An 18,074-nucleotide genomic window follows, 5' to 3' on the forward strand; every position below is an offset into this window, starting at 1 on the left:
CCATCTTCAAGAACATCTGTGGACTCACTCTCACCTCACTCTACTCCTCTCCAAAGACTCTACTCCTCTCCACGCACTCTCCTACCTGTCATATCACTCTACTCCACTCCACACACTCTCCTACCTCTCAACTCACTCGACACCCCTCCATGCTCTCTCTCTGCTCCAGCAACCAATGCTTACTGTGGAAGCCCAGAGTCAACCTTCGCTCAGTGGGGAGGTCGCTCATTATCCTCTGTTGGTCCCAAAGTCTCGAACTGCCTTCCTCCAGTCATCTGTGCTGTCGGCTCCCTGTCTCTGTTCAATTGGAGGCTCAAAACATTCCTCTTGCTCCTCTGGCTGTGACTGACTGCCTCTCTCTCTATAAAATAAATATGCTCACGGTTTTGGTGCTGAGTCTTGAGATGCAGTCACAATAAAACATCGCAACATTAATCCACATTGCATTGTATATCAGGCTATAGACATCTAAATCTATGGTTCTCTATGCGGATCCATGGGACACTATGTAAGGCGATGATGGTTCTCTCTAAGTCCGTGGGTCTCTATATATAGTTAAGTGTATGAGCCTCTATGACCAAGGCCCAGTACGCAGCTAATAAACAAAGAAATTACACCCACAGTGTATAAACTATTTTGATCTTACCAGAAAAGGCCCACTGAGCATATAGCTCTTTTTCAGAAGCTCAATAATGTGGCTTATGATATGGAAATGTATAGCAGCCAAAAAATCTAAACGCATGTTTCTAAATGTGGAGGGAAAAACCGAAGGATCTGGAGAAAAATCCACGCCACCACAGGGAGAGATACACGCAAACTTCAAATACACAGGGGTTTGGGGGTTGACTCGGCCCATCACCTCTCCAGGGTCGACAAAGTGAATACTACGGTGTGGGGAAGTCAATAGGAATGTGGAACTTCCACCACTGGCTCTGGAGCACTGTAAACGAGATGAGCATCAATGCATCTGGATGCTCATTCAAGCAGCACATCATGCTTTCCAAGCAAGAGTGAACAGGTTTATGTGTTAGTTTTTATCCGTTACAAAAGCCAGGCTTTTGCAAGATTATTCCTCAACATTTACACGTTGTGTCTTTCCCCAGCGTTATCCCGATTGTGCTGTCGGCGTCACGCCATGAGTTCAGTAAACCTTTGTGCTAGAGAACGGCGCACAGTAGCGGATATCGGAGAGCAACCTTCGACATTCCTTCAAGTGTCCTCTTTTGCACCATATGTGGCCAACCATGCCAATCGGGGGAAGGACAATAAACTAAACACAACAACAAGCAGTTTAAAAGAAATGAGTTTTTCCCAACACGAGGGCAAACCAACAAAACCTCAACACATCCGTTAATAACACTGCGTGGCCTTAAAAGGAAAAATATATAAATAGACGTTTCAGGCAATAATCCTTCATAGCACATACGGTATATAGAGGGAGAAAAACACGGGGGATCGTAAAAGCTGGAGATGGCACCTGTTTATATCATGGTGGCCTGATAAGAACTAAATAAATAAAAATGTTTTATGATGGCCGAGTTTTTAAATTGGCATGTAAATAGTTAACGTTAATAGCCGTTTTTGGAGTAACGGGCTAATCACACACGAGGAGATATCTGAGCAGGAAATCACCGTGAGCTTTCGCTGTTGCACCCGACAGAAAGAGGCGTGTCACACTCAAAACACGGGAAGGGCTTCGCCGTTCCTACTGGACCGACAGACTTGTGGAGCGTGCACTACGCTCGTCCCACCAGGAGCGGGCGAGGATTTCGATTGCGAAGACCCAAATCTCGTTTTCTAGGGATGCATGGCTGCAACTCAGCGGCTAAACGCCAGGAAGACTCCCCCCCCCCTCATCGTACACTCGCTCAAGAGCCACCACTGATAATATGATTTACACCCCAGCATGTCAACCGTGCTGCCGTGTCAGCTTACCGTTCTGCTCAGCGCTCGGGACAAGGTTTTGCTTCAAGAGTGAATTTGTCCTCTACTTTTGACACCGAGTGAGTACAATCGAGATTCAGGGGCAGAAAAACGCAACCCACGCCATGAATTCCTGAGTGATTTTGATAAATAGCATACAAATTTGAATGCCACCTTAATTGTGCAATTTTGTTACGTGAGATTACTCACGAAAGCCTCACTTGGGTTTCAAGACTCTTTTCTCAGGAGGGTTTTTCCAAGTTTTCACAGAAGAGGGTGGTGATTACTGCTCTGTAGATTCCAACTGAGTGATTTAGAGTCCACAAAATATTCAAACTTGGCAAATCTGGATCATGAAGCTGGCACTCAATGACCCACTCTTGCGAACTATGTCAATGGATCTGTAAAGACCGCTGTGAGTGAAGCAAACGCCACGCAGCAGTATTATCATAGTTAATACATGACTTAAAGCTTTCGTGACTGCAGGAATTCATATTCGTTGGGTCTTTCGGTAAAGCCACGTAGATAGAAAAAAATGTTTTATCTGCATGGCTTTACCGAAAGACCCAAAGAATATAGTTAATACACACATGCTTTTAGAGTAATTGGCTGCTATAAATTTCCACATGATAAGCCACCGAGTAGTGCTATCATTTGTGATAGCCAGGTTGCTTCTGAAAAAGAGCTACATAGCTCAGTGGGGCCTTATCTGGTAAAATAAAAAAAATAGTTTAATAAAATAGTTAATCAGGGCAGTCGCTGTATTCAAAGCGCGAACATCTGCACCGTCCAGGGGCAGTCCTAACCTTGACACTGCAGAAGGGTTTCCGCGACACTCTGATACCACCACACATCTACGGAATAATACCCACTGATCGTATTTCCCGTTTTGATAAATATCGCTCCGCCCAGTTTAATTAAAAAAAATTGTATGTCCAGACAAAAAAATTGTTGAAATGAAAAACGCAACAAGATAGATTCACATATAGAACCGTACACTCACACACAGAACATTAGACTCTCACAGAGTACAGTACCGATTACTCCATTAAATGAGTGCTTAATTTAACGAGTGCTTGCTCATTAAAAAAATTCTCCCAAATACGCCATAGCTTTAGTATGGCATCATCGTCCTCACATGTATTTACATTCACATCGTGTGAGCGAAAGCGAGCGTTACAAACTTGAAAATCGCGAGCGGCGTGCGGGCTCATGAGCGGCGGCAGCATAACCGACCAGCGCCGACCCGAGACACCTGCCTAGAAACAGCGGAGGAATTCAAGACGTGCGGGAAAAACAACACCGGGCCAACTCGTCGTACCAAAAACAGGCGCCCATGTGACCGCGAGCTGTCAACGGTGACGCAAAGCAACGCGGCGGTCACCCGACAACGAAGCGCAACCCACGGCACTAGGCACGGGCCGACACAACCCGTGAGCTGTGGGCGCAGGCGGACCATGTCCGCTCGCTCGCGCTGCCGTTGTCGCGATCAGCGCAGACCGCGAGGCTGCGTGCGGTAACGAATTCAAGCCGGAGGAAGCGTCTTATCTATATTGATATTATTTTATTTCTGGGGCCACAGTGTTATTGACGATTGTGTTGAGTTTTTTTTCGTTAATGCACTTCTGCCAACGCAGAGGCGTCACCAAATAACTAGTTTTTATTTATAACCGGTAAGAGCCCATGAAATAAACTATCTACATGGACTTAGGGTAAAGATCTATAGAGACCCACCACAGATACAAACAGAATAACATGGAGATCAGCAGACCTGCATGAAGAGCGAAAGACGTATAGCTTTGCATTAAGCGCAAGTCTCAAAACATTAAATGCTGTAAGTCGAACACGAACGTGAACGCATGATCGATACGCCAGCATGGATGATGAACGTTGTCCTCGTACGTCCAACACCGGGTTATTTTATTAGCATGCAACCATGATTGAGAACGGCGGGGTCAACATTGACAAAAACGATGATCATCATTTGTTTTTGATAGAACATCCTCCTATAAATATGTTGGGGCGTCTCAGAGGGATTCACAACTCACCTCAACACGTCTGAAAGGGGCACCCCCAGTGGCAGCGGTCACAAGGCGCCTCAGAACCTGGCCTACAATCGGGCATTAGCCTGCCGGTAGTGGGGGGGGGCGCTACGACTGCTGTCCATATTCCAAGGGAGTAATTTAAAGTGCGATTTTAGAAACTTGGCAAATGTTGGACCATGCTCTGCTTTTGCGAACAACATCAGGGGATATTTAATGTCCGCTGTGAAGCAGGCGGCGTGCATTAACTACGATTATTACACACCGCGGTAATTCATAATGCGTTTAGAGTAGAAACATTAGTTTCGAGTATGTGGCTGCTATAAATGTCCACGCGATAAGCCACTTCGTTGAGTTATCATTTGTGTGATAGCCTGGTCGCTTCTGAAAGAGAGCTACCACAGCTCAGTGGGCCTTTACCAGGTAAAATAAAATAGTTTTGTTTAAAATTGTTCAGTTTTAATCACGAGTTGATGATGAAGGACGTCACCCGACACAGTCAATTAGTAAGGTGCGTCACGTAAACAAAACGTACCAATTAGTTACTACTTCAGCACACCGGTGTGTTGGAGAGTAAACCCACAGCATTTACAATTCGAGTACGACGTTTCGCTGGTGATTACTCATCCAGCTTTCATCAGGCGATTTGCCAGAAATTCTAGAAGTCTCTGAAATGTATTCGTGCCCCACGCCCTGGGTTCACGCTCCTCGCAGCTGATTTCGTGTCGCAAGGCCCTGGCCACGCCACCCCGGAGAGCCGCCTCGCCACAACAAAGCGCCCTCTCTTTTGTGCTCCTCTTTAACCTCCCCCCCCCCGCCCCCCACTCAGTTGCATTCCCATTGCGCAATCGATGCAATGTCTCCGCTTGTAACTCTGCTGATGGCAGTGCCATCACCCCTCTGACAGCAGCTATCGAGCTCGGGCTTTCAGACGCGCTTCTGCGGCTGTCTGGAACGCTCTTCCTTCCGACATTAGGAAGTCGCAATGCACTTTTAACTCATCATCTAGATTGAAAACTCGTTTCTTTAAAACGGCTTTTTGCGTTTAGCTTGTTGTCCTTCCCCCGTACCTCCGAGTAGCACGGCTGGCTACGTACGGTAACGAAAGACGTTCAACATGCGTACACGCAGGACCCCAAATATTATCGCAGCACCTCCTGGCTTTGATCTTTCTCCTCTTTCTCGAAGATACCGGTGGTGGTTCCATCAACCGCAACATCAGAGCATCAACACCATGCTGATGCTGCACCACAACTCCTCCACACATGGATAATTAAAGACGCAGCCACAGTGGTGCGATTGTGGCCATGCAACCCAAACTATGGACCATATAACAGACCCATGGAAATTCAGAGACCCGTTGAGGTACATTATAGACAAGCCACCAGTGGTGCGACTGCGGCGAATGCAGCCCGACCCACACGCGGTGTCGATGGGCCTCCTCCACCACAGCCGTCGAGAGAACTCACGGCGCCCCCCCCCCCCGGGTACTCACGACACCCCCCCCCCCCCCGGGTACTCACGATGCTCTCTCTGCGTACTCACGACGCCGCCCCCCCCCCCCCCCGGGTACTCACGACACCCCCCCGGGTACTCACGACACCCCTCTGGGTACTCACGACACCCCTCTGGGTACTCACGATGCTCTCACGACACCCCCCGGGTACTCACGACACCCCTCTGGGTACTCACGATGCTCTCTGGGTACTCACGACACCCCTCTGGGTACTCACGATGCTCTCTCTGGGTACTCACGACGTCTCTCTGGGTACTCACGATGCTCTCTGGGTACTCACGACGTCTCTCTGGGTACTCACGATGCTCTCTCTGGGTACTCACGATGCTCTCTGGGTACTCACGACACCCCTCTGGGTACTCACGACGTCTCTCTGGGTACTCACGATGCTCTCTGGGTACTCACGATGCTCTCTGGGTACTCACGACGCCCCTCTGGGTACTCACGATGCTCTCTGGGTACTCACGATGCTCTCTGGGTACTCACGACACCCCTCTGGGTACTCACGACACCCCTCTGGGTACTCACGACGTCTCTCTGGGTACTCACGATGCTCTCTCTGGGTACTCACGACGCCCCTCTGGGTACTCACGATGCTCTCTGGGTACTCACGATGCTCTCTGGGTACTCACGATGCTCTCTGGGTACTCACGATGCTCTCTGGGTACTCACGACACCCCTCCGGGTACTCACGATGCTCTCTCTGGGTACTCACGATGCTCTCTCTGGGTACTCACGACGTCCCCCCGGGTACTCACGACTCCCTCTGGGTACTCACGATGCTCTCTGGGTACTCACGATGCTCTCTCTGACGCGGTTGTGGAAGTCTTGCTCCCTCGCGTCAACTTCGTCTGCCATCGCGCTTCATCTTCGCGGCCCCACGGCGAGGAGACGATGAGGAGAATGAGGGTGAGGAGGAGGGTGAGGAGGAGGGTGAGGAGAGTGAGGAGGGTGAGGAGGAGGGTGAGGAGAATGAGGAGGGTGAGGAGGAGAATGAGGGTGAGGAGAATGAGGAGGGTGAGGAGGATGGTGAGGAGGAGAATGAGGAGGGCGAGGAGGAGGGTGAGGAGTATGAGGAGGGTGAAGAGGATGAGGAGAATGAGGAAGGTGAAGAGGAGGATGAGGAGGGTGAAGAGGAGGATGAGGAGGGTGAGGAGGAGGATGAGGAGGAGATTTGAGACTGGGAAACAAAACGCCGCGTCCCAGATCGCCTCTGTCTGGGGCCTGACAGCGGGAATCGTCCACAATCGATTCATGAACCTACAACCGACTCTAGAACCTTTCGATTCTAGGCTCGAATCGCGTCTTTGGTGGCGATGGGGTTCTCCGAATAACGATTCCCGTGTATCGATTCTTGGCAGGTGTTTCCGTACACAGATGCATTTGTCGATTCCCTATCAATTATTTACATTGCGTAGATGACTTAATTATACACCCCTTAGCCGTTACGATTGATGAATACGATTGAACCTCCCGCCCAAAACGATTCCTATGGCCGAGATAAATGTATCGATAAATTTTTCTGAGGTAAAAAAGTAAACATTTTCATATGGGATCGATACGGCTATCGATTCGCGAGTTTACGATTATCTTCCGAATGAACTGGACGCGATTCTAAGTAAACGAATCGCTCCACCGTGGCTTTAGAACGGGCCGGGGAGCAGAACGATCAGATTGAGAATCCTCATTTCTCCTGGAGGAATTAAGTTGGAATTAGCTTGCGGTGCAATTTGCGACGTTTCTTTGTTGAGTACATGAATATTGATGTTCATAGTGGAGGAATCCTACGAGCTGCGAAGCTCTTTTTCACCCCACGCGTCCGGTAGTTGACGCGCGAGTCGAGTTTCACATTGAAGCATCACGCCTCGTCAGATTCCTACAATATATTTCGATTTAAAGCTTTCGTGACTGCAATGATTCATCTTCTTTGGTTCTTTCGGTAAAGTCACGTAGAATGAGAATAAAATAATAAATTGATAAAATAAAATAACAATAATATTCTCAAGACGTTTCGGCCACAACACAAGCGGCCTTCATCAGGTGAAGGGACGAGACTGTCTGGTAGGACAGCGCTGGAGTGAAAGAGCCACGTTCAGATCACGGCCTTTAAGTGCTAAAGTTGAGGCTTAAAGGCCGTGATCTGAACGTGGCTCTTTCACTCCAGCGCTGTCCTACCAGACAGTCTCGTCCCTTCACCTGATGAAGGCCGCTTGTGTTGTGGCCGAAACGTCGTGAGAATGTTATTTTATTTTATCAATTTATTATTTTATTCCTACAATATAGTTACACATTCTGATTCTGAAGCTGTTTCAAAGAACGTTAACCACATGCAGTATTTTTTTTTATATATATTAAATCAAATTCCCGGTGCTTAAAACAAAAATTCCTTCGAACGATATGTGTATATACTGAACGATGTGTGTATAATATATACCGTAAGCGCGCCACTTTTTAAAAGTAAATATCCACGGGAAGATAAAATCCAACCTTGACAAGCAACATCAGTCTTAAGTCAGACTGCAGGAGGAATCCGATGAACTATAAAGCTCTTGATTTGAACCTTTCGTGACTGCAGAAATCCATACCCTTTGTTTATTTCGGTAAAGACACGTAGGTGGGCCTACTTCAGTTTTTTTCATGCTGTGGCTGTCCCACCTGACCTAGACTTCTTGTGTTGATCTATTATTTTTCTACCTACGTGGCGACTTTACCGAAGGAACCAGAGTAACAAAGCTCTTTTTCACACATGCCCGGTAGCGGCACGGGCTCTGGTTGTAGTCTTGGTTATTGTGTTGTATGCACTGCCCAAGCTTGCACTGGGCACAATGCATGCGCACGAGTGCCGTTTGTATTTGGCTGCCGAGATGTTTCCTCGCCTGGTATACATCCCGACCCCTGCTGTATATTTAGAGTTTGCATGTTTCTCTCTTCCCCGTGGGTCCTCAGGGGTGTTCCTTCACATTTAGAATGAACGCACGTTTAAGAGTACGTCTGCCATAAATGAAGCACATAAACCACTTAGGTTGAGCCGTCATTTGTGGTCAGGTCGCTTCTGAGAAAGAGCTACATAGCTCAATGGACATTACCTGGCAAAATAAAAAAAAGGTTTTGTAGCTTTAAATATCTTTCCACTAATGTCAAGCAGCCGTGATCGGGAATTGAACTCGGGTGGCATGGAGCTGCATGGCAGCTCCCTGCACCGGTCCACCCCAGCGTACAAATGTATAATCTTGATAAACCGGTTGCAATGGAAACACAGCCAAGCAGCCGGCTGGAGATGAAACAACACTGAAGAAACAGTCAAGAAAAACACCCCCACGTGGTTTCAGTGACCAAGGTTTAATAAAACGAGGATTTAAAACAAGGCAACCTGCAGTCTTAGCGAGAGGCCCAGTGGGGGAGGGGCTGCAGCAGAGAGACAAACACAACAACCACGTCTCCTGCCTGGCTAACGTGCCAAGGTCTCAAAACACAAAGGCCGCGGAGACAAATCAATAAGAGAATCGCAGTAATCACGAAGTCCTCTCTCCTCTTCCAGTACTCTTTGTGGCCAGATCGCTTCTGAAAAAGAATAACTCTGCGGGCTTTCGCTGGTAAAATTATACTGTAAAGTGTTAGTTTACAAAATATTTTTAGTGATTTGCTTACTATCTTGATTTGAAGCTTTCGTGACTGCAAGAATCCATGCTCTTTGGTTCTTTCGGTAAAGTCACGTAGGTAGAAAAATTGTTGTATTGAGAAGAAACAATCGTAATGCTAAACAGTAAGTTAAATGTACGTCCCTTTCTATTGATACTGTGTAAAATTAGAAAACATATCTTAAACTCTTAAATATTTTAAAACTTTTTTGTTGTTGCAAAGTTAGATTCATAGTTTTAGCAGAGCAGTGGGATACTCTGCGGAAGCTGACTCCACAGAGTTACATCTGAGACCTCTGGTCCATACACAGTGACTGCCGCCTTCCCGCCGAGGATCGTCGCATGATAGTTAAACTTAGATGCTTTTAATTCTCAGTGGGAATTTATCCAAATTAGTTCATAACCAACTTTAACCCGATTAAAATTTTGTTCAGTCATTGGTGACCAGGACTTAGACCCATCAACTTCTCCAGCCATAAGAACCTGGTTTAAAAAACACTGGCAGCTGACACAAGGATTCGATCCCAGGATTCTCAGCGGTGCCACTCGGTCCCCTCGATTAACATCGAACCGCTACTGGTTCCCGATCCACGCATGGAACCGTAACATTTAAGAATGATTACGACCTTTACGAGAACCACTCTATTGGTCAGCCGAGGACCGCAACTCGGTCACGCCATCCGCGCCATCGCCGTCCGCGGCGACGGCGGTGACGGCAGTGACGGCTGCGCGCAGACGGCTGACCGACGCCGTGATTACATTCCACCATGAGCAACGTGGCACAAGAGGCAGGGCCAAGCCACCGGCGAGCGAGTGGGCCATCGTCCGCGCAGTCGATTTGGTCGCCCGTCGTCAGCCGCTCCTCCCCTCTCCGGCGCTCCCGACTCCGCCACGTCCCCCAGCTCACCGGGGCCTCGCTCTCTCACGCGTCATCCTCCTGCGAGGAAGGAAGACGACGCGGCTCAACGTTAAACTCAACTAAAAACTTTTTTACTTTTACCGAGCTATTTTACCAGGTAAGACCCACTCGATTAGCACGGTTGGCTACGTATGGTGCAAAGTTCAACATATATACAGCTCTTTTTCAGAAGCGACCTGGCCACAAATGACAATTCAACAAAGTGGCCAGGCTAATCACGTGAGAATTTATAGCGGCAGCCAAATACTCTGAACGCATGTTGATTCTAAATGTGGAGAGAAAAGCCGGAGGATCCGAAAAAAATCCGCACAACCGCGGGGGGGGAAGAATATGCAAACCTCCTGCATGAAAGGGGAGGGAGTTAACATCTCACCACCGTGGCATCAAATAACGCTTTCTCTTTTTCCAATGCACAACCCAGCCGCGTTGGGGCCGTGCCGATCCAGCACGGTGCAGCTCAAGAGGAGCCAGGCCGCTGTTCTACTGCAGTTGGCGAGCCGTACCGCTGCCGTAGCACGCGAGGGACGGGTCGAGATGTCTGCGGGTATGTTCAACACGACTGCAACACCGGGGGAGCAGATTTGCTTGCGGCTCTGCAGCACAGCGGCAACGCGCGCTCCGATCGAACCGACAGGGTCACGCAGTTTTTTTTTGCGTACACGGTTACTCACCACGCCCTATAAAAACCCACTTGGCTGCAGGAATCGATTCTCCATCTGTGACGACGATTGCTCGCCATCGCCGATCGCCACTCCGTGCCAGGCTAAATTGTTGTCGACCGTGACGTGCAAACTTTGAAGGTGCGACAGCGGGAGCCGGGGGGCACCAGCGAGCTGCCCGACGAGGTGGAGGTCCTGGAACTCAGAGCCCGGTTGCGTCACCGGCGTCATGATCACCAACCTTTGCTGCCACGACTGGACAAACACAGGTGAATGCTGGTTGAGGGCGACAACGCGCCTCTCCCTTCGACCCGGAACGTTGTCGCCATTGCCGCCTCCGCCGACCTCAAACTCATCCCCGTTCTCCTCTCTCAGCCAACCCAGCGGGAAGCCGCACTGCTCCCGCTGGGGCGCCTCATCCCCCGCCACTCCCGAGCGGGAATCCCAACCAGCCGGGGCGCTTCCTGCGCCGGGCAACAGCGGAGAAGCTTCTCGGCCGTGGCGCATGTGGCGCCGGAATTCTGGCACGCCGCCGGCGGCGGACGCGGCAGAGAGGCGAGGGACAGCTGAGCGCGCTCGCGCCGCCGCATCTCCTTGACGCGTAGCACGAGCTCCCGGTCGAGCTTCTGCCTCCGCAGGGCGCTCAGGTACGCGGTGGAGACCTGCACGGCGGCAGCGTCGCAGTGCGTCGAACGCTGCGAAGCAAAGCCACTGAAATCAATCGGTGATCGCGAAATCCACGAGCAAAAGACCGAGCCGCTCGTGTGAATTTGAAAGCCGAGAAACGCGGCACGGGGGGGCCGTGCAAACCACACGCTTTGCACTCGCTCAGCTTTGACTCAGGACGACCTTTGTATGTCTTTTATTTTAAGTCAATTAATCCCTACGGACTCTCACCTGGTTATACGCAAAGCACGTGAATGAATAAGCACGTAAGAAATGAACGAATTAACTACCGTTTCTGCGGCCGAGTCATCATTCTGCAACTTGGCATCACCAGAGGCCGCGGAGCTCTGTGCGCGTGCGTTCCATCTGCACGGCGCGGGCGATTCGCTTGCTGCCCCCTGCAGATTTCCTCCTGGGGCGCCGACCGTGCACTGCGCCTCACCCGGCACGGACGTCACCGGCACGAGCGGCGTGGCGGAGGCGGCGCGTGCCGAACCGGCGCGAGCGAATGGCGTGCCACGGCTACCGCCGGGAAGCTCCGCCGGCGCCTGTTGCTGCAGAACGGAGGAATTCCGCCGCCCAGCGGTGGGAACGACGACGGTCCCAGCGACTGTGGCCAGGTTCCGTGGCGCCGGAAGACTGCGTTCGGCGCCAGTGGCAGCCCGTGGCGATTGCTCGACGCGTCCGGGAAAGCGGAGCTGTCGGTGCGCGGCCAAGAGAAAACCCCTGGCGTCAGGCCGAGCTGTTGCGGCACGATTGACGGCGGCGTCGGCGGCTTGCGAGGAGCCACGCCGGCCGCCGTCAGCCAGGTCGGGCGCCTGCGTCGGTGGGCACGAACGCCGCTCCTCCAGGGTGGCGACCCGAACCGATGGCCCCGATAGCGTGGGGGATGCAGGCACCGCGGTGGCTGCTGCGGCCCACGCGGGCACCGGGAAAGTGCCAGCTTGAGCGACTGGAACCTGGCCGGCCGTGCGACCTTGGTGGCCGCAGCCAGACAAGAGTGGCGTGAACTACAGCCGGGCCAGCAGGGTTGTGATGGGCCCAATCGGACATCCATGAATTATGAGCAAGTATGGCGGTGAAGTTGGCATTTTGAAGAGACTAGGCGGAGGCATCGGTGACCGGCGCCGACGATTGACCATCGATGATCGACCCTGAATTGTCCTGCTTCACCTGCACAGCCGATACAGACGATAGCGGCATAACTCACGTGGGTCAACACGATTCAGCCTGTAACCCCATCTTTTGAGGTTCCATTAATATTTAGACACTGCGATGAATGATGGCGAATTTCGTGTCTTTTGGGTCTCGTTAACAAATTACGACACATGCAAACAAAACCCATCAACTCTTACACACACGTGATGCCATTCGAGCTGAAGAATCCATATTGATGAATCGATGCAGCGTTATACATCTAGCTAGCGCGATTATCGAGGCTGGCTATGTACGGTGCGACAGAAGTTCAACATACATACTAAAGGTGTTGCCCCAATCGCCATGGACCCATGGTGGAAATTCCACACTAAGGAAGAGGAAGACAGTGGTTTGCGCGCCGTGAACCCGGTAATACGAGTTCTATTCCCGGCCATGGCTAACGTCAGCCGTAGGCGATATCTAAACCGGTATCCCATGCCCATTTCACCAACCCGCATTGACCAACGCGGTGAAGTTTGGTCAAACCCCAATTACCAAAGCGGCGTGAATTAGACTTTCATCCAGCGGTGAACTGACAAAGGGGGTTGTCATTATACGATTATCATGACCTCTCCATATAACTGTACAGCGGCGCACAGTCAACGTGGCATCCTCTGCGTCGCGCCGCTCCCTTTAAAATGCGGCCCAACGGACACGGCACACCCCACGCCGCAAAGAGCCTCGCCGTCGGCACTGCGTGCTCGGCGACGCTCTCGCAGCGTCCCCGTCTTGAATCACCGGTGGGACGATGGGCACGATGTTTTGCGACCACTCATCCTTGGGAAATGTACTCCGCGGCGGCGGCAACAGCGGTGGTGGGAACAGCGGGGGCAGCGGTGGCGACGCGTGAATGGAACTCGGCGGCGGTGCGGGCTGGGGACCGGTGAGGTAACAGCCGGGCGGCCGTTCGTCAGCGCAGCTTCCGTCAGGCCGCAGCTCAACCGCGCATCGTCTTGCTGCAACCCGTCGGTGCAGGGGCCTGCAATTTACCGGGCCCTGCAATTTACCGGGCCCCAGCGGTAGCGTGTGGTTGGCGAACGCCGGTAAGGACAGGTCGCTGTTCGGCGACGGCGGGTAGACCTGCGCGGCCGGCACGGCGGGGCTCCACTGGTTCATCCACAGAGCGCCGTTCTGGATCGCCTGCTCCAGGTCTGAGGAACAGGAAGCGCCATTGTTCCCACGAGCGGACGGCAACAGCTCGGGGGAACCATCGACCCGGCAGACGAGTCCATTAAGGGCGCTTGCCTTCCGGCTCCCCCAAATTAAACTATTTTTTTATTTTTCCAAGTAAGACCCTACTGAGCTATGTAGCTCTTTTTTAGAAGCGACCTGGCCACATATGATAGCTCAACGAAGTGGCTTATTTATAGCAGCCAAATATATTCAAAACGCACGTTGATGGTAAATGTGGAGCGAAAACCGGAGGACCCTGAGAAAAATCCACGCGACCACGGGGAGAGAGAGAGAGGACATGCAAACTCCAAATATACAGGCGTCAAGGTCGGATACGAACCCATGGCCTCCTGTAGTCCAGGCGAGGTTGTTAACATCTCACAAGGCAGTGAAAACCTCTCGGAGCCGGACTCGAGTAAGCCAGAATTCGGGGTAAGATGAAAGTCTTCCCAACTGGAACACTATTCGCGTGATAATTCAGCTGTGCGTGGTACGGGACGGCGTGTGCTTTTCCATTGTGTGGAATTTGACAGCCCATTCCCTTGAACGCTGCTTGCTCTGTTAGTTCCCTAATTTATTTTACATGTTTTACAAATAAACACATTTAACGATTCAAGCCCACGAGGAAATCTCTCCCACTGTAGTGACATTGCTGTTAAATTGACAGTTATAAACTATAACACTGTCTAAGTTAATTGTATGCAACTGCATACGGAATATGCAGATATTATGGATCCTATATCATGGGATCTTTTTTGCCAGTATCAAAATATGAAAAGTAAGAATATGTTTCGCCCTTTCTGGCAATAAAACAAGAGGTGTTGAGATGTTTAAACGCCAAATAGAAACCTTTTGCAAGTGATCAAGTCTGCATTAACCACACATACTTGTGAACATGCAAACAAAACATGCTCTGATAATTATATATGCATTGTCTTTGAAATTGATTGGCCTACAACAGAGACAGCCTCATGGCCTAGTCTCACCGGTGTTAGATCAGAGAGCGCCAAAAGGCGAACAGTACAAAGCCATTGCACCTATCAGAGCATTTATCGCTCGGGGTGTGCAGCTTTATCATGGGACATTTTTTCAGTAACAACGTATATATTATCAGAACATATTTGTTTGCATGTTCACCACAAGTACGTGTTGTTAATGCAGACTTAATTCCTTGCAAACGGTTTATATGTGGTGTCTGAACGTCTTAACACCTCCTGTTTAATTTCCAGAAAGGGTAAAACCTATTCTTATTTTTCATATGCTTTTGGCTAGCCAACGACCAAAGTCGGCCACTGCATCGTGCGCTTTCAGATGCCCTTCTGCAGCCACCTGGAACGCCCTTCCTTCCGATATTAGGAAGCCACTGGGAGATATGCACTTTTAAATAATCTAGATTGACAAACTCTTTATTTTACAACTGCTTTTTTTCCCCACACCTCCGATTAGCAAGGTTGGCTACGTACGGTGCTAAAGAAGTTCAACATACATACAACCTACTTTTCCCCAAAATTCGCTATATTATGCGGTTAGAATTGTCTCTGATGCCGCTATGCGGTCAGACGTGGGACAACATTGTGTAACTGTACCGTACGCGCAACTCGGAAGGCCGCTGTCTCTCTTGCGTGGTTCAGTTTCACGTGCCCATTTTTTGGACTGCATCTACTGCCGACGTGTAAAGTGAGGGAAACCTGTACAAACAACATCTCTGCACCGGTTTCGACATTCAGTGTCTCACCGACAGTCAAGTTTACTTGAATCAATGCTGGTGAACTGTCTGGTATTATCGGCCAGGACCCTCACACTGTTCGTAGCCAACTGTGCTAATCGGAGGTATGTTACAAAGTACAATTAATTATAACCGTAAAGGGTCTTCCCAGATTACTCTGCCTGTAAGAGGATTTGCTCTACCGAGAGATTTCGCTGGATGTGTGCAGTGGTTCTCAGCGTAGAACAATGTGGATTCATAGAGGCATGTCTAAAAGTAATCGTGTATCAAGACGCTGTGCAGGAACCGCGGGCATATTTACTTTTAGTTTAATAATTTAGTCAGATAGTTTAACTTGCTTTACCGGGCGAGAGAACGTGAGAGAATTAAGGACGAGTCTCATTTGCAATAGTACCCTGGGTCACCAAATTAAGGAAAACAATAACATGAACATTAATTACAACGATGGAGCAAATACAAATCAGAGGAAAACCCACGCTACCAACAAAATCAAAATAGTGCATAAAGTGCATAATGAATCTGAAACAAAGTAAATAACCGGGAACAAAAGTTGGCTTGGACAAAACATACTTTTAAACACCATTCATCACAAAAAATAAGAGGAAGACCTTGAGCAACGGACTTGAAACAGGGGCCGGGAGTCAGCAGCACAGAGGGCTGGGGGAAGGAAGAGTTCCACAGCGGGAGGGCAGCACCAGGAACCTCGCTCAAACACGAACCGAGTCGGAGAGGGAGGGTCCAGTCGGGTCCCTGCCACCTCGCGTCACTGCTCGCTCCAGCGCAGCCGCCGTGCCTGCTGTAGGGATGCCAGGCTGGGGGCCCCCACCGGGGATTTTCCGCATTGGTCCTCCTGAGCCTTATACTGCCGAGACAAGACGCGGCACGTGGAGCGGCAACACGCGCAGCACGCTGGGTATGCGGACTGAACCCCGTCGGGCGTTTCCGGCGTTGCGGCTGGAACCGGCCTCCTGGTACGTCGGCACGGCGTGCTTTGCCGTTCGCGTCAGGGTACGACCCCGATGACGTGCCTGAGAAACATTCTAAGATCTTCATTTTTTTATTGAGGCAATGTGCGGGCTCAATTCCGGCTCTCGTCTAATTTTCAGTGGTTATGCCACAAGCATACTGGTCAAAATAACCTTCCTGGCTATGATACTGAAGGTTTGGAGGAGAGCGTATTGGTATCTTGAGGCCGCAGGAGGCCTTAATCCCCATTAGTCTCCTCTATTCATGGGGACAAATCTGTGCCACAAACGTCATTAAAGAACCTTGCGATCTCGCTGTAAAGCTTTGCAACATCCGGGAAATACCAGAAGGCATGGAAATGATTCTGAAAACTCACTTTACTAGCCGGGCACGCAGGCCTCCCCTTCGCAATCACCACCGCTCACCGGGATCTTGAAATGTGACCGAGGCCAGAAGTGTTGACCTGCGGGGAAGAAGTTCTGTCTCTCCGATGGTTGCCACCCTGCTTGCCTTCCTCTGCCCTGCTCCCTGGCGCCTCTCCGGCCCCCGGGGCTGTCCGGACACGCTGCCGACGGCTCTGAATAAGGCTTGTTCTTGTACCTCCCATACTGGGCCTTCAGCTCGTCTGTGAGCACTCAGAGATATCAGGAAGAGGCAGGTGACAGCAGGGATTGGTCGCCCACTCTCCCGCGGGGGGTTTTCACGTTGGACCGAGAGCACCGTTCGGCACAGCGTCCGACGTTTCGCAATATGTGCCGGGACCTTCTACAGAAAAACTGAAGCCAAAGAAGGTGCTTGCCCAGCACGTGGAGCGAAACGTCGGACAGTCGTGCCGAACGACGCGTAATGATACAACTCGAAGACTGCTATCGAAGAGCTGCGCAGCAGCAGCAGCACGATCGTAGAAACCCACACAGGTGTAACGCCCCCCCCTCACCCCAAAATGTATTCCATACGAACGCCGCTGTGTGGTAAAGGGTCAACGCACTCAACTTGTAATCCAGAAGTAGCCGGTTCGATTCAATCTCCCGGCACGGCAGTTGAAAAACATCAGAGCCAGTGGTGGAAAATCCACATTCCTATCGCAGGAGTGAGTCTATCCATCGGACGTTGATTTCCCCACAAAGTGGTACTCATTTTATCGACAACTCCAGCGAGGATGATGGGGCGAGTCAATCCCCACCCAGGATTTGAACTTAGAAACCCTTCCGCTCGAGGGCCGCTCGCCCCGACCGCTAAGCGACCTGGTTGGAAAGCTTCAAAAACAGAAAATCCACAAAATGGCATCTGTGCAAGTGACGTCATTGCGAGGTCATAGCAATGACACCGCACCCGGCGACTTTGGGAGCTTGCGATCTTTCCCGGACGTTCTGCCGCCGCTGCGACGCCACCGCCGCCTCCGCTCTCTGTCCGCTCGCTCCGGAAACGCAGCCGCGTCGCCGTCCTTTCCTTCTCCTCCTCGTCATCGTCGTCGTCGCCGTTCCGCATCCCGGATTCCACCTCCTCGTGCTGGCGAGAGACGGCGTGACACGCACATCGCCGTTAACTCCGCGCCACCGCAAGTTTGATGCACCCACAGCCCCATCCGTTGCTCTATCCGCTATTAGGCTCAGTGCTCCATTTGCTCGCGGTAATGCTAGAGGCTGTCT

General features: G+C 50.8%; 1 protein-coding gene across 2 annotated transcripts in view; it reads right to left on the reverse strand.

Annotated features, from left to right (window-relative positions):
- The window catches only part of LOC116954777 (protein LMBR1L-like), a 45,760-nt gene extending 38,983 nt beyond the window's left edge, over positions 1-6,777 (reverse strand). Inside the window, exon 1 of one of the 2 annotated variants that reach the window (XM_032975567.2) lies at positions 6,280-6,777. In XM_032975567.2, the coding sequence (XP_032831458.2) occupies positions 6,280-6,339 (60 nt within the window). In that variant the 5' untranslated portion in view covers positions 6,340-6,777. Of the gene's footprint in view, positions 1-5,488; positions 5,496-6,279 lie in introns of those variants that run through there. The other variant, XM_076052576.1, reaches the window with a different exon arrangement.
- Between the last annotated feature and the right edge of the window lie 11,297 nt (positions 6,778-18,074).

The sequence above is a fragment of the Petromyzon marinus genome, chromosome 56, assembly GCF_048934315.1.
Source record: "Petromyzon marinus isolate PM22_M1 ecotype Great Lakes invasive population chromosome 56, UKy_Petmar_22M1.pri1.0, whole genome shotgun sequence".
Taxonomy (NCBI): Eukaryota; Metazoa; Chordata; class Hyperoartia; order Petromyzontiformes; family Petromyzontidae; genus Petromyzon; species Petromyzon marinus.